General features: G+C 35.7%; 1 protein-coding gene across 3 annotated transcripts in view; it reads left to right on the forward strand.

The window, feature by feature from the left end:
- PLCB1 (phospholipase C beta 1) overlaps positions 1-17,640 on the forward strand; it is a 735,221-nt gene that overhangs the window by 532,421 nt on the left and 185,160 nt on the right. For all 3 annotated transcript variants that reach the window (XM_078371332.1, XM_035302836.3, XM_035302835.3), the window contains one exon: positions 10,607-10,753. In XM_078371332.1, coding sequence (XP_078227458.1) covers positions 10,607-10,753 — 147 coding nt within the window. The remainder of the gene's footprint in view (positions 1-10,606; positions 10,754-17,640) is intronic.

Here is a 17,640-nt window from a genome sequence, read left to right on the forward strand (position 1 = left end):
AGACCCTTCCCTAGTGCCTGGGTGTTAGAGAGGGAATCTGGTCCAAGCTAGCAGCCTGGCATCGTCTCATTCTTTTCTGGTCGTGGTCATTGACCATCCATTTCATAACAACAGGTTCAGCCTTTGGTGGACCGAGGAGGAACTCCCTAAGGCTCAGGCCCATCTACTTAGACACTTCTGCTTCTATGGGTTCTGGCTTCTTGGGGATACCAGGGCTTGCAACTTTCTGGAGCACCTTCTGGGAACGGAGCCACAAAGAGCTTCTATTTTCAGAAGATCAGATTGGTCTGGGGTTTCCCCTAGACTTGAAAACAAGGAAGCCTTGGTATGAAAGTGTCCTCAGAACCAAGCAGAAAAATGTACCTTTTCATTCTTCCTTCTCTGCCATCCCTTCCTTCCCTGAGGCAAAAGGTCAATTGCTTTGTTGCTGCCTGTTTTGGAAAAGAGTAAGAGGGACTAGTGAAGGATAAAGAAGGAAATATGTCAACTTGCCAGTATGACAGGATTGAACACATGATTTATTTCATCATGTTGGAAGTTAGTTCTAGAAGTCTCCTTAATTTTTTTAGATGTAATGGTATCATTTCTCTAGCATTTGAATTCAAATTGCAACTTTACCTGACAGACTTAGGGTATTATAAATCTGGACATAATTTCCTGGCAATTGAATCAAGTCATGAAGGACACATCTGATGACCACCATGAGGGGAGCTGGATAAGTCACCAGCACTCAGAAAATCAAAGGTCAGCTTGACTCAGTGATCACTCCCTTAGAAACGTGTGGAGTTGACTGCTCCTCACACACAGCAGTGCACCTGTGCCACACAAGCAGCCTTGTGAGATTGGCAAGAAAAGCAAGAGATCCAAGCTACTTCCCACCTAATAAGTACCTGGGAGCTCAGGCTTCTTCTGTGGCTCTGACACCACTCTACCTGGGAGAAGATATAGCAAGGAAAACTGGACAGATCATCCATACAGTGCCATCTGTGGTAAGAGATTAATCACTGCATACTTTTCATTAGAAAAATCTAAAGAAAGCTAGGGAATCCCAGGATATGTCCCTGCCAGACAAAGCAGAAGACCTTCTGCTTTTCCCATCTGATTCAATATTACCTACAAATACTAAGATCAGATTTAAGGAATATAAGATCTGATTTTTAAACTTGGTCAACAAAAATATCTGCAGTATGGTACAGTAGAAGAATCATGGAACTTCCAGATAAATATTGTAGATTGAACATATTCAACTAATTGAATGTTCTTGAAACCACACCAAAACTGCATTGAAAAAGACTTTTAAGGGCATAATCTGGCAAAGGTGTAGGCTAATAGATAACAGACAACCATTACATAATTTAGACATCTAGCTATATGTTTATAACAGTTAGATCTGAGAACCTGATCATTGATCATCCACATGAAAAGCTAGAACCAGTTCAAGTTATTTTATAAAAACCTTAAAAGTCTCTTAGGCTGGATGTGGTGGCTCACGCCTATAATCCCAGCACTTTGGGAAGCCGAGGTGGGCGGATCACCTGAGGTCAAGAGTTTGAGACCAGCCTGACAAACATGGAGAAACCCTGACTCTACTAAAAATACAAAAATTAGCTGGGTGTGGTGGTGCATGCCTGTAATCTTAGCTACTCAGGAGGCTGAGGCAGGAGAATCACTTGAATCTGGGAAGCAGAGGTTGTGGCGAGCCAAGATCACACCACTGCATCTAGCCTGGGCAACAAGAGCAAAACTCCATCTCAAAAATAAATAAATAAAGTCTCAGAAATTGATGATGCTTGTTTCCTCTGAAAGTGGGATTCAAGATAGGTCATAAAACAAAAAAGATTAATTGACAGCAACTGAAGGAACAGTCAGAACTACCACCCGAGAGAGACTTGTTATTTATTTATCTATTCTTTGGAGTCGGGAAAACAGAGGGTGTGAGGATGACACAAAGTCCGGATGAAAACAGGCTACAGTCCAGGTATGGCGGCTCACACCTATAATCCCAACACTTTGGGAGGCCGAGGCAGGTGGATCACCTGAGGTCTAGAGTTCGAGACCAACCTGGTAAAACCCCATCTCACCTAAAATTACAAAAATTAGCTGGGTATGGTGGCATGTGCCTGTAGCTACTTGGGAGGCTGAAGCAGGAGAATCACTGGAACCCGGGAGGCAGAGGTTGCAGTGAGGCAAGATAATCACACTTTACTCCAGCCTGGGCAACAGCAAGACTCTGTCTCAAGGAGGAAAAAAAAGAAAGCAGGCTACCATTTTGAAAGCAAGAAGAAAGTGATTGTGAGCATACCAAAACAATGCTGAGACCTCCTGCATTCTTCCCTAGTCTTGCCGGAGAATGCTGGCATCCCGACCTTCACTCTATCCTGGCAAGAGATTAGATAGTACTTCTCCCAAGACTCTAATCTGCCTAAGAGGAAAGACCTAAGGTTATCAATATTAGGGATTACTCTGAAAAAGACAAAGACAGACACCTCTGTAGTGATGCCTTACCAACTCTCATACTTTTCAAGGCCAGCAAACATATGCAGAAATCTAATCAGCTTTTTAGTCTGCTAATTTTAGATACAAACATAATTAAATGTTACTAGACATATGAGGAAAACTTCCTTAAAGGGCAGGGACAGAGTAACTTTGTAGGAAATAATGACTATATAGTGAGAAGAATTCGTCAAGTATACATATGTCATTAATGTCCATAGAAAAATAACCAGATATGTTATGTCCATGAAAAAGAACAGAATGCTAATTTTTTCAATAAATGTCAGAGAATATAAACTGGCTGTTAGACATTAAAAATCGGTTGGCAGAAACAAAACACTCAGAAAAGAGGTGGAAATACAGTTGAGGAATCATTTAGAGAGTGAAGCAAAAAAAATAGATGAAATATCAGAGAGAAAATGTATAAAAGTTTAAAATCTGGCCAGATGCGGTGGCTCACACTTTGGGAGGCTGAGGCAAGCAGATCATCTGAGGTCGGGATTTCAAGACTAGCCTGACCAACATGGAAAAACCCTGTCTCTACTAAAAATACAAAATTAGCCAGGTGTGGCACATGCCTGTAATCCCAGCTACACAGGAGGCTGAGGCAGGAAAGTTGCTTGAACCCGGGAGGTGGGGGTTGCGATGAGCCAAGATCGCACCACTGCACTCCAGCCTGGGCAACAAGAGTGAAATTCCATCTCAAAATAAAAAAAAAATAGAAAAAAATTTTTAAAAGTTTAAAATGCAGACAAATAATATTTCAGAATGAAAACACAGAGGAAATTATCACAATAATTCATAATTTTTTTCCAAACAAGACAACAGCATTCAGGTTGAAAGGCTTCAAAAGATGCCAGCACGAGGGATAGATAAACCTATGCCAGAGCACATCGTTGTGAAATTTTAAGAAACAGGGACCAGAAGTGCTAGAAATTCCCAGAGGGACAAAAACCAAAACAAAGCAGGCCATACATCTGTTTTTAGGATGGTGAATCACAAAGTTTTCAAGCCTCTTCAAAGAGCTAAAAGACAATGGAGCAAATTTTTCCACAAAAATCTTTTTTGAAAAAAACCAAATCCAAAATACTGTGCCCAAAGAAACTGGCAATCAAGTGTGCAAGTGTAAAGAAGCCACCATTTTTACTGATGGGTACAGCAAACCACCATGACACATGCATACCTATGTAACAAACCTACACTTTCTGCACATGTACCCCAGAACTATAAAATATATATATATTTTTTAATAAATACATATGTATATATTTTAAGTATAATAAAAAAGAAGCCCGTTTTAGACATGAAAGCCTTGTTAAGAAACTCAACATTCATGAACTCTTCTCAGGAAGCTACTGACAAATGTGCTCCAACTAAAACAAAAAAGAAAAAGTAACAATGAAAGGGAAATACATGGTATAAATAAAAGAGATTTAGCACAGAATAGAAGTGAAGAAAACAGAAATTAATCAATCTGGATTAGAGCAGGTAAAAGGCTCCAGAAAAGACTTCAAGAGCGTCTAACCGAGAGAATACTTGTTATATTTGAACATATTGCAAAAACATTTAAATAACCAGTAGATTAAATGTTTTTGCAATATGTTTGGAGTTGGACTGGAGATATATGCAAAAATTAAGCAAATGACAAAATAAGATCGTTATTAACTATATGGGAAATAAAAAATTGTGCCTGAAGATAAAAATAATTGTTAGGTTATTGTATGACTCAGCCTTGAACTGACTGTGCAGTCATGATAACATAAACACTGAACACTGTAACTAAATTACAGTATAACTATCTCTGAAGAATGGGAGTAATGTATACACGTACTGCAGGAGTCGAGATAAGAAAGAGCAGTATTCTCATCTTTCATGGTGGTAAGTCAAAAATAGCAATACATGCATATTATTTTGAGAAACAGAAGTAAACACCAGAAGCTTCGGCTAAAAGATTTGAAAGTGTTTGCTTCTAAGTAAGGAGACATGAGGAAGCATGTTTCTACTAACTGTCCTAGTAAAAGTAGTGCTGGACAGCAGCCATAGAATAATTCTAAATTTAGCAGATAACCCTTGGCTTCTCGACCATGTTGTTTTTCCTATACTTGTCTCCTGCAGTGGTATCTACATATCAAGAGCAAATCACATAGGTGGCTTCTTAGCTCCCCTTGGTGACTTCACACACTGGCCGCACTCAGCCCCTCCCTACTCCTTCCTTCTAAACTCAGCTCATCAGCAATCAAAGCTGACTGATTTTTCTTCATCTTCTAACAGACATGGGCAGCAGAATGGTAGAAGGGAAACTGGAGCAGAACTAGATCAACATGAATTGCTTCTTTCAAAAGACTTCTGAAATTTATATCCACAAGGAGGTTCCTATCTGGCCAACATGAAATTAGTGTGTTTGTTCACTAACTGAGTGTGTGGGCTGCAGCTCCAAACTGTTTAGTGTCATATGCACTAAGAACTACACTAAATGAATAGAAACGTGAACTGATCAGCACCAGGAATCAAGGAGGAATTTTATGTGCCATGTTTTTAAGTTCTTGAAAGACAAGGCTCTGATGGACACATCCCTGGTTATTTCCAACCCTTGGCACATAGAGATGTACCCTCAGTAAAAATGTCTTCATCAGTAACCACCAGCAGGGAGTGCCCCAGCTCCAGGCTGCGTTCAAAACAACTTGCTGTTCCTGGAGAAATGTGAGCTGAAAACATCTTTTCCCAAGTACCTGGAACAGGAGGGTCAACCCAGAATGTCTCCTTAAAAGTAGGTGTTTAGAGCCAATAGATAAAGTGATCAGACAGAACCTGAGAATATGAGAGGACCATTCCACAATGCTCTTCTAGACCAGTCTTCCTTTCTATTCTCCAGGGCTTCCTTTTCTGGGCACATATCTTCCTCATTCTTAATTGCTCCAAGGCCCATGGGATGGCCCAGGGTGTAGAGGAGGCATTGGAGTAGCCCATAGCCCACCTAAATACTCAAGGGCCTTTGTCTGGACTTGCAAGCATGATGATAGCCAGTGGAGTGAAACTGGATACACTGCGGGGTTTTAAAACATGATTTTAAAGCATCTCCGAAAAGTATCATTACATCATAGCAGAATTTTGAAGTGACATCTTTCTGACATCTTTAGGAGCATTGGTTTTCCATTCCTTGAGGGATTTACATTTTTCCTACTTCAGCTGGAAGTGGTATGTTTAAATGCCATTATATGGGTGACAGGTCCAATTGGAAACATATTGATCTATTATTCAGAAAATATGTAAGGGAATTTATTTTTAGCCTTTGTCAACTAACTTTATCCTTCTGAATTCAACTTCTCTTTCTGGTGGTTTTACTTCAGAAAATAATAGCATTGCTTTTATTGTGGTTGACGTTTTATAATCTTGCTCAAATATGGGACATTTTGTTTTACTTTACTTAGAAATAATTCATAATATATTAGCCTGATTGAATTCATAGACTTTTAGAGCTAGAGAGACTGAGGCATCCATAAAGTTTACTCATCCTATGAATAAGGAATTTGTCCCTGACCAAATACCACTGGAAGACATCCATGCAAGAGTGGAAGAAAACTGGATTTCTTGTGCTGTTACAATTTGTTCAGAAAAGCAATGTGGGTTCTTAATCTTAATTCTTTCATTTTTCTATGTGCCTCAGGGGACCAGAAAAAAACATCGTAAATTTTTCACAAACAGTGCAAGTTTGATAAAAGGGACTAGTACATGTAAGTCAATGGCAACAATAATATTCCAGCTGAAGGTTATATGGAAGGAAAATCCTCAGAATTTGTTCTCTGTTCCCAAGCCTTTACTAGTCAGAACTATCTTTTAGACTAATTAATTATGACAAAACATCTGTATTTTTTCAAGTAAACTCCTGAGCCCTTAGCTGACACCTACAAGATTGCACACTGACTACTCTTTATCCTTACATTTTATTGGCTTTCCTTGACTTTGACATATCTCTGCCTAACCATTCAATATATCAGAAATTTTCGGCATTTGCTACTTTTGTTAGCAAGGCAAAGCTTTGGAATTGAAAAGTCGATCCCTGGAATCTCACTTGTAGTCTGCAATCGTATTCTCCCTGCCTGCCCTTCAAACTCAATCTTTGTTCTTATTCAAGGTTAGGTAAATTACTTCAAAATTCTTTAATATAATCATAAATAATCCTTACACTCACTCACCAAATTATTGTTGTTTACTGATTTTAATCTATACTAAAATTATATTAAAATCTTTTATTCCAGTGAGATAATAGAGGTAGAGAAAATAACCAAAAAGATTATGGTTTAATTGACCTGTAGGACATTAACTAGTCTGTATTCAATTTAGCCATACCTATCTAGGTTGTGTTTTTGATTTTTGTTTTATTTGCTTGGTTTTTGTTGACAAAAATATACAAACACATACATATATGTGTGTATGTATATATGTTATATACATGTGTTATATAGTATATATGTATATAGACATGTGTGTATGTATATATGTGTGTTTTATATAGTATATATGCATATATGTATGTATATATACATGTGTGTTTTATATCGATATATAATTATATATTGTAATTATATGTATAATTATATATGCATAATATATACATATTACATACGTATATATAATATATACATAAAATATTTCCTATAGATATAAAACACACATATGTGTGTATATTATAATTGTCATTTCTGCCCTATTGGCCTATGTTGTTTTTTTTCTTGGTTTTAAAAGTTGCTGATCAAACCAAAGGATGTTTATTTTTGCAGTTCATAACTGCAAGGTAACAGTTACAAACTGAAAGCCTCTGGGTCAAATCCGGTACCATTGTATTAGCTTGCACAGTCATTTTATTGCTATGATATGCATGTGTTTACAAGGAGCATACACCTGCCAGTTTTCCATACCTCGTGACTCCCCCAGTATGCACATTCATCCAGCAGTTACATTACTTTCCTTTCTGGACCCTGAAGATACTTACATTTGCTGCCTGCCTTCTAAGGAACTGCTATAGTTAGAGATTGAGTTTAATGAAATTGCCTTTTGCATAATTTAAAAACAGTAAATATCACAAATTTCATATTATGTGACCTAATCAGAATGTAAGAAACAAAATAGTGCTGTCTTTAGTGACCTTCCAGTTTCAAAACAATTTATTTTCTGTGTTGAATCACAATAATTATCCAAAAGAGGTGGTGAGTTAGTTCCCGCTGTGTACAAAGCATCTAGTAGACCCCAGGTACGACAAAGATACATGCACACTCAGCTTTTAGAGGTGCTCATGCCTGAGTTTCAAGGGGTGAATGACCTCTTTGAAGGCTGAAGCTGCATTTTGCTGTGCTTTATTTTTCTGAGGCAGGAGGATTGCCCAAGCCCAGGAGAAAGGTTTTTCTTTTATGAAACAGCTCCTCTCATCAAAAGAGCCAAAACAAACTTTCTTTCTTATTTTCTATTTTTGGACAATAGTAAAAGCACTTTAGCTATCGAGTTTCCAGAACTTGGGAAAAGTAGTCATCAGTCACCTTGAGAAATTTATTAAATGTAAAAAGATTTTTACTGTGGTAAATAATCAGTGCCAGCTTTGTCATTTACAGATGACACATCTCTTACCAATCAAGAATAAATAATGTTTAAATCAGTAAAAATTAGAATTGTTAGATATCATATTTTTACTGATAGGTTTGGCAACAAGGGTGAAGGGAAGGAAAATAGATACTTTTATATACCATGATGAAAACCAATTGCTAGGACTTTAACAGAAATGAAATTGGTTATGTGTATCATAATCCTCAAAAATATGCATAGTCCTTGAATCAGAAATTCTATTTTTGAGAATTCATCCAAAAGAAATAATTAGGTATACAAAGATTTAATCATCAGAGTAGTCAAGCCAACGTCATTTACTAGTAAAAAAAATTAGAAACAACTTTAATAACCAATGACAATAGAATATTACTTTATATTATACTGCTATATTTTATTACATATAAAATAGATATGACATAAAATATAGTTGCATATTTTGTTATAGTTAATTATCTGAATGAAATTTATTTTTACATAAAAATATGCATAATATATTATTAACACAAAGGTTACTAAATTATATATATATAATTATGTGTACGTGTATATATGCATGATCACAACTTCATAAAAGAAGTATATCCATACAGTTATTTTTTCTGATAAAAATTATTTTTATTCATTAGCAAATATAAATATGTATATAAAATACAAAACACTGGTTTTGAAAAATCAGAGATTATAATACATTAGCTGTATTTTTTTTGTATAAGCAAATAAAAATGTTTGGTGTGAAAATTAAAATTATTTTACAAAGAAAAACATAGTCATACTTTAAATACATTGTACCATTAGAAAATTCCTGTTTCAGAATCTTCTGTCACTGGTAATGTAAATCTTTGGACACGACCACAATCATAATTTCCAAATTCTCTAGAACTTATTTTCTCTGTAACATATTTATTATAGAAATCTATAATTATGCTGTTACCACAATGAGGGGTACTTCAGTTTGCTTTTCTATTGGCACAATATAATTTTGTAATGTATACATAAATTTGGTCATATTTAAATATGACTATCTTACAAATGTATAAAGCTGTAGAATTTTGATTGTGAACACGTGGGTATTTTTCTGGAAGCATACACACCAATCTTTTAACAGTAGTTATCTCTGAAAGAAAGGTTAGGGATGTTCAAAACAAGTTTTATTTTTCCTCTCTGTTTATCTCATCTCCCAATTTTTCTTTAATCAACACATTCCACTTTTATAGTAATAAAAACTGTTTCAACAAGATAAAAAGGAAACGCTACACTCCAACATTTATTGGCAACATCTTTACTACCCCCAAGTGTGCTGTTGTTTTGAAATTGTGATTGTCAAGATTGAAGAAACAAATTGTGGTGATAGACCAAAATAGTCAAGATGATTCTATGTATCTATGAAGATTATTATGATAAAGAATTGTCTCAATACATGTATCAAAATATCTAGTTGTACACCTTAAATACATAGTTTATTTTCTATTAAACTGCAATAAAATTGACAAAAGAATTTTGTCAATATTTAGTATTAGTCAATTCAGAGAGGTTACAACATAGAGAAATTTCTAAATAGAATCTGAGCAAACTAAATTAGGTGTGTCATATTTCTTCCGTTTGAAGTAAAATCATTCTTAATATGAAATTTCAAGATCTTTCTTCATGAGCATTCAAATTTTTATTTTTAGGAAAGAGTCATTTGTAGGCATCTTTATATTCTGTTTCAGAGAAAAATATAATTATTTGAAAACACACATTATTTCAAATAATAAAACCACTTGTAAATAATTTATTTTTATTTATTTTTTATTTTGAGAAGGGGTCCTGCTCTGTTGCCCAGGTTGGAGTGCAGTGGTGCAATCTCAGCTCACTGCAACCTCCATCTCCCAGATACAAGCAATTCTCTGGCCTCAGCCTCCTGCGTAGCTGAGATTACAGGTACCTACCATGCCTGGCTAATTTTTGTGTTTTTAGTAGAGATGGGATTTCACCATGTTGACCAGGCTGGTCTCAAGCTCCTGACCTCAAGTGATCTGCCCACCTCAACCTCCCAAAGTGCTGGGCTTACAGGCCACTTGTACATAATTTTGATTATAAAGTAACATATATTAATAAGAAAAAAATTGAAAAATTACCCCAAATTCTGTCACACAGAGATAAGCACTGATAACATGTTAGTGCCCATCCATAAATTAATATCCAGTCTTATACTGGAAAACAGGTGGTTGGTGTTTAGTTATTTAAATCCCCTGAGAAGTTGGTGGGGTTCCTGTAACTACATTTTTTCTCTACTATCTGTGACATTGGGAAATAATTGTAGTTTCCTACAGCAGCCACAATTACATTTTAGTATGGACAAATAAGAGTGTAGGATTATGTTACACTCTTATTTATCCATACTAAAATGTAATTGTGGCTGCTGTCTTCTGCCTTGCACATTACCAGAGACTTCTGTAAAAACAAACAAACAAAAAAGAGGTAACTTGATACCCATAAAAGAATGCATTCACATCCTTTCTAACTTCATATGCTCCAGGACAGATATCAGTGGATGGGTTCATGCGCTATCTGAGTGGAGAAGAAAACGGAGTCGTTTCACCTGAGAAACTGGATTTGAACGAAGACATGTCTCAGCCCCTTTCTCACTATTTCATTAATTCCTCGCACAACACCTACCTCACAGGTATGAATTTTCTACTTCTTACTTCAGCCAGTCTCATCAAATTTCACCAATCTCCACCTTCTGTTTTTCAGAAGGTGAAGTGTCTTTTCTTCCGTTTCCTGTGACATGCCTCTGAGAACTCCCAGATTCCACCACCAAAGCCTCCCCTCTCCCATGAACAGTCATATCCACGTGTGTGTGAAGCATATTTTTCCATAGCCTAAGTTTTCGAGTCTTCTAAAATGCAACCATGGCTGACATTTTCAGACCAATAGGATTTTTCTGTAACTGATCTCATTCTTCATTATACTCAAAGCCATGTCCAGTCCTACCCAGTTCTCTGGGCTGTGTTCATCTATGTGAGGGCTCGGAAGTTCTTCATAACTTCTCCTGAAGTTATTAAGAATTAAGTGGCCAGGCATGGTGGCTCATGCCTGTAACCCCAGCACTTTGAAAAACATAGGCAGGCCGATCACCTGAGGTCAGGAGTTCAAGACCAGACTGGCCAACATGACGAAACCCTGTCTCTACTAAAAATTCAAAATAAGCCAGGTATGGGGCATGCCTGTAATCCCAGCTACTTAGGAGGCTAAGGCAGGAGAATCAATTGAAACTGGGAGGCAGAGGTTGCACTCAAGTCTGGGTGATAAGAATGAAACTCTTTCTCAAAAAAAAAAAAAAAAAAAGAATTAAATAATTGCTTTTTGTTCAAGGTAGGACAGGGTTTTAGACAAAAACAAACTGACCCGTGAATGACAACTTACAATTTATTGTAAATATTACAATGAAGTAAGAAAAACAAAACTATGTTTTCTAATCTGATCTTAAATTCAGCATTGAATTATTAGGCAGTCTGGTGAAGTGTATGCACCCTTCTCAGAACGCTAAATGCATAAATTAAGTACCTAGAATTAAAAAGGAAATAAATATTTTTATAAAATGTTATGATATATAACTTTGAATATCTCTGCATTAACACAATTTAAAATGTCTATTGCAGTAATTGGAATATGATACACAAATCTTGCTAGTGACTTGTAAACTACATACTTAACTGAAGAGAATGTTAAATTTTGTGTAGAGGTTAATATTGAAACTGTAATCATTTTTTCTCATCCAAGTTCAAGGAGATTCATGGAATATCACGTTAAGAGTCTAGATCTTTGACAGGTAAAATTCAAAGAAGTATAATTTATAAAATATGAGCACATCATAGAATCTTGCATTTATCCTATATTTATGACCACAAAGCTCAAAAATACTTAGATGTGTGTCTGGTTGAATTTGGGGTATTGTATGTGATTTTGTTTACTTGGAAGTCACAATAGAGAGTCAATTTTTTTACTAATAATCTTTTGAGTCCAAAATATCTTCCAACTGATGTGTTTATATTCATTACATTCTATTTTATTTGTCATATAATAAATGAGTCAGTAATACCAAAATGATTGAACACTGATTGGATATACATTCTATTTTTTCACCTTTTTTCAGAATATGTTAATTTTTCCCTTTCTGCATATCACTGTGGTTATCAGATTTTATGTATGTTCATTCAATCACAGCCACCATTCTCCTTTTGAGAGACTAAATTGTGTCAATTTGATTACTAGGAGCCATTTTTAGGCTGTCATCTGTGTCCCCTTGACATGACCTATTAATCTTTGAAAGTGTCCTGCCACATAAAGATCTTCTAGATTCCTCTTATTGCTTTCTGCTTCAGAGATGGAATTGGACTTTCCCCCAGTAAGCCCTGGTTCTTTTTGATGGGAAGGAAAAAGTATGAGTAAAAGCAATTTGGACCCTGAACATTGTCTGGAGGGTTTCAGTAAACAAAGGAAGAAAAGATTTTTTTTTCTTTTTAAGGCATGAGTTCACATAAATATTTCTACTTCCACCTACCAACTTAAATTCTTTTTCTTTTTCTTTTTTTTTAGACAGAATCTTGCTCTGTTGCCCACCCAGGCTGCAGCACAGTGGCATGATGATAGCTCGCCGTAGCCTTGATCTTTTTGGCTCAAACAGTCCTCCCACTTCAGCCTTCTTAGTAGCTGAAACCAGAGGCATGTGTCACCACACATGGCTAATTTTTTATTCTTGTAGAGACAAGGTCTCTCTATGTTGCCCAGGCTGGTCTCAGGCTCCTGAGCTCAAGCAGTCTTCCTGCCTCAACCTCCCAAAGTGCTGGGATTAAAGGCATGAGCCACTGTGCCTTGAAAATTTAAACTGTCTCCAGTTTAAATTCTTTTTTAAATATTATTTTTTCCATAAGTTCTTGGGGTCCCCAGTTTAAATTCTTTTTTAAATATTATTTTTCCTGAAGTTCTTGGGGTACAGGTGGTACTTGATTACATAAGTTCTTTAATGGAGATTTGTGAGATCCTGATGCACGCATCACCTGAGCAGTAGATACTGCACCTTATTTGTTGTCTTTTATCCCTTACCATGCTCCCAAGTCCCCAAAGTCTATTGTATCATTCTTGTGCCTTTGCTTCCTCATAGCTTAGCTCCCACATATCAGCGAGAACATAGGATATTTGGTTCTCCATTCCTGAGTCACTTCACTGAGAAAAATAGTCTCTAATCTCATCCAAGTCATTGCAAATGCTGTTAATTCATTCCTTTTTATGGCAGAGTAGTATTCTATCATATATACATACCACAGTTTCTTTAACCACTCAGTGATTGATGGATATTTTGGTTGGTTCCACAATTTTGCTATTGTGAATTGTGCTGGTGTAAACATGCATGTGCAAGTGTCTTTTTCAAATAATGACTTTGTTTTTTTTTTCCTCTGGGTAGATACCCAATAGTGGAATTGCTGGATCAAATGATAGTTCTACTTTTATTTCTTTAAGAAATCTCCACAGTGTTTTTCATGGTGGTTGTACTCGAAAACATTCTCACCAGCAGTGTAGAAGTATTCCCTGATCACTGCATCCATGCCAAAATCTACTGTTTTTTGATTCTTGGATTATGGCCATTCTTATAAGAGTAAGGTGGTGTCACATTGTGGTTTTGATTTTGCATTTCCTTGACTATTAGTGATGTTGAGCATTTTTTCATATGTTTGTTGATCATCTGTATATCTTCTTTTGAGAATTGTCTATTCATGTCCTTAGCCCACTTTTTGATGGGTTTGTTTTTTTTTTCTTATTGATTTGTTTGAGTTCATTGTAGATTCTGGATATTAGTCCTTTGTCAGATGTATAGATTGTGAAGATTTTCTCACACTCTGTGGTTTGTCTGTTTACTCTGCTGACTGTTCCTTTTGGTGTGCAAAAGCTCTTTAGTTTAATTAGGTTCCAGCTACTTATTTTGGTTTTTATTGCAATTGCTTTTACCCAAAAGCAATTTTTGGTCCTGAAATCCTTGCCTAAGCTAATGTCTAGAAGAGTTTTTCCAATATTATGTTCTAGAATTTTATAGTCTTAGGTCTTAGATTTAAGTCCTTAATCCATCTTGAGTTGATTTTTGTATAAGGTGAGAGATGAGGATCCAGTCTCATTCTCCTATATTAGCTAGCCAGTTATTCCCACACAATTTGTTGAAAAGGGTATCCTTTCCTCACTTTAAGTTCTTGTTTGCTTTGTCGAAGATGAGTTGGCTATAAGTATTTGGGTTTATTTCTGGGCTCTCTATTATGTTCCATTGGTCAATGTGCCTATTTTTCTACCAGTACCACACTGTTTTGGTGACTATGGCCTTAGAGTATAGTTTGAAATCAGGTAGTGTGATGCCTCCAGATTTGTTCTTTTTGCTTAATCTTGCTTGGGCTATGCAGGCTCTTTTTTTGTTCCATATGAATTTTAGAATTGTTTTTTATAACTCTGTGAAGAATGATGGTGGTATTTTCATGAAGATTATGTTGATTTTGTAGATTGCTTTTGGCAGTATGGTTATTTTCACAATATTGATTCTACCCATCCATGAGCATGGAAGGTATTTTCATTTGTTTGTGTCATTTATGATTTCTTTGAAGAGTGTTTTGTAGTTTTTCTTGTCGAAATCTTTCAGCTCCTTTGTTAAGGTATATTCCTAAGTATCTAAATTTTTTTCCAGCTATTGTAAAAGGGTTGAGTTCTTAATTTGATTATCTGGTTGGTCACTGTTGGTATATAGAAGAGCTACTCTGTACATTAATCTTGTATCTGGAAACTTTGCTGTATTCTTTTATCAGTCCTAGGAGCTTTCTAGAGGAGTCCTTAGGGTTTTCAAGGTAAACAATCATATCGTCAGCACACAGGAACAGTTTGACTTCCTCTTTACCAATTTGGATGCCCTTTATTTCTTTCTCTTGTCTGATTGCTCTGGCTAAGACTTCCAGTACTATGTTGAAGAAGAGTGATGAGAGTGGGCATCCTTGTCTTGTTTCCATTCTCAGGAGGAATGCTTTTGACTTTTCCCCATTCAGTATTATGTTGGCTGTGGGTTTGTCATAAATGGCTTTTATTAAATTAAGGTATGCCCCTTGTACGCCGATCTTGCTGAGCTGTGCTCTCTTTAGTAATATTGATACCTAGCAGATTATATATACTAACTCATTCACTTTACTGACAACCTAATAATAGTATTAAGAAAATTTTCAATATTAATACAAATAGTAAAATTACAGAATGTAGTTCAAATTTGTATATGCAGTTTTAAAATTCTATTTCACTAAAAATTACAATCAAATTAATTTCTTCTAAGTCACTCATATGCCTTTCCTATGTATAGCTTGGTAAATACAGATGTGGTAGAAAATTTGACTCCATTGTGTGAGGCTAGTTTAAATTTGAGGGTGTTGGCATATTAATGTCTGATCGGACTAAGAAGGATATGTGGCACTTTCAGCTATTAGGAAATGTAAGCATTTATTATTTTATGAAGAAAGAATCTAATAGCTGTCTCTAAATTTCTTTACAATGGTTTTGCATCACCACCATCTGATTTATATACCTGGTTTCTGATCAATTATCTCTTCAACTGTTTAATTTCTAGTACTATTAGAATCCACATATTTTCAAATGTTCAGTTTTTTAAACTATGTTAAATTGTATTCTCATCTAAGGGATTTTGTTGTTGCTGTTGTTTTTTATCTTGCTCCCTTTTCTGAGCTCTGTATTATTATACTAAGGTTTGCATTAGATAAATCTGTAACCACCAAACCTGGTTCTTCTTGCCTGTTGCCTAGTAAAAACCAATATACAGAGAACAGCAGGTGTTACAGAAGAGAAAGTTTACTTATTGCAATGCAGCTGAGAAGAAGGATGGGACATATTTCTCAAATCAGTCTCTCTGAGAATTCAGAGGCTAGAATTTTTAAATGATAGTTAGGCAGGTGGGAGTTGGGAAGAGGTTAGAGAACGGGGAGTGCTGATTGGTTGGGTCAGGAAAGAAATGACATGGGGGTCAAAGCTGTCTTCCTGGACTTAGACAGTCCCTGGAAGAAGCTGAGTCTGTTTTTTTTTTTTTTTGGTGTGGGTCACTGGATATGTGTGACACCAGTTGGTCCATGAAAATGCAAGCTCTGAAAAATACCTCAAACACAAGCTTTAGATTTTATAATAGTCATGTTATATATAGGAACATCACTATTATGATGGTTGCAAATCTCATGACCTCAGTCCTGAACCATAATTCCAACCTTGTGGTCAATTTGTTAGTCTTACAAAAGTTTTTTTTGTCCCCAGGCAAGGAGGGGATTAGTTTTGGAAAGGTACTGTTGTCATCTTTGTTTTAAAATCAAACTGTAGACTAATTTCCTCCCACAGTTATCTTGGCCTATGCTCAAGAATAAACAAGGATCGTTTGTGACGTTAGAAGCAAGGTGGAGTCAGCTCTGTCAGATTTCTCGCACTGTCATAATTTTTGCAAAGGCAGTCAAATCTACATTCTCACAATATTGCTTTGCCCCAGTATCAGTCATTTATTTTCCTGCAAGGAAATTGAGGAGAGTTCCATTTAATTAGAAAAAACAACTATATAAAAATATAAATCCAGGCTCTTGAAGTTTTACCTGAAATGCTGTTTTGACTTGTGGGTCAAAATTTGGTTTTACGTCACATATTATTGGTAGAATCATTGTTTTAATTACAGATGAAAGTAATATAGAAGTCCTACTTCTCAGAAGCCTTTGGATAAACTCAGATTTCTGTGATATAAACATTCAAGCTACCCCAGACCAATTAAGAATATTATAAAATAAAATATAACCAATGCCTAATCCAATAGAATCCAATTAAATTTTTAAACTAATCTCTAGAAAATAATTTAGTTTTTATACTTTAAAGCCATTTTCTGAACAAGTAGAAACTGTATCTATAGAAACATTATTTCATACAAAGAGTGATGGGTGGAAAAAAGAAAGTTATTCTATTCCAATGAGTTCAAGAAATGCTAGGTGCAAACAAAGGTTAGTGCCTACCATAATGTGTTTTGAATATAAGATAAAAGGATCAGAGTCTTGCAGCCATTAACCCTTCATCCTTCTTATTACCAACCAACTTATTTTTGTGGAGCATTTTAAGAACTAATATTCCTGAAAGATGTTGTCTAAATCCAAACAGGCAAAATTTCAATATTCAGGATATTTTCTTTGAGCATCCAAAAGGACTGTAAAAATTAAATATACAGAATGAAAACCAATAAGTTTAGCAATGCATTATTATTATGTCTATTTCTCTGCTCATTATTGCCCCTTTGTTGAATATCAAGATGCCCAGAAGGAAAAATAAATTGGATCATTGAGAGAAATTGATGCAATGAATAAGTTGGCTTTTAATTATCATGGTCACTTTTTGGGTTTTGGATGATTTTGGCAGGACCCCCAGTGGTGATTATGTTTTAAAGTATTATTTTTCCTTGAGAGATCCACCCTTATGGCTCAAGAAAAAAAAAATCTCCCAGGAAGAAACAGCATGGAG

Source organism: Callithrix jacchus, chromosome 5 (assembly GCF_049354715.1).
Source record: "Callithrix jacchus isolate 240 chromosome 5, calJac240_pri, whole genome shotgun sequence".
In the NCBI taxonomy this organism is placed as follows: domain Eukaryota; kingdom Metazoa; phylum Chordata; class Mammalia; order Primates; family Cebidae; genus Callithrix; species Callithrix jacchus.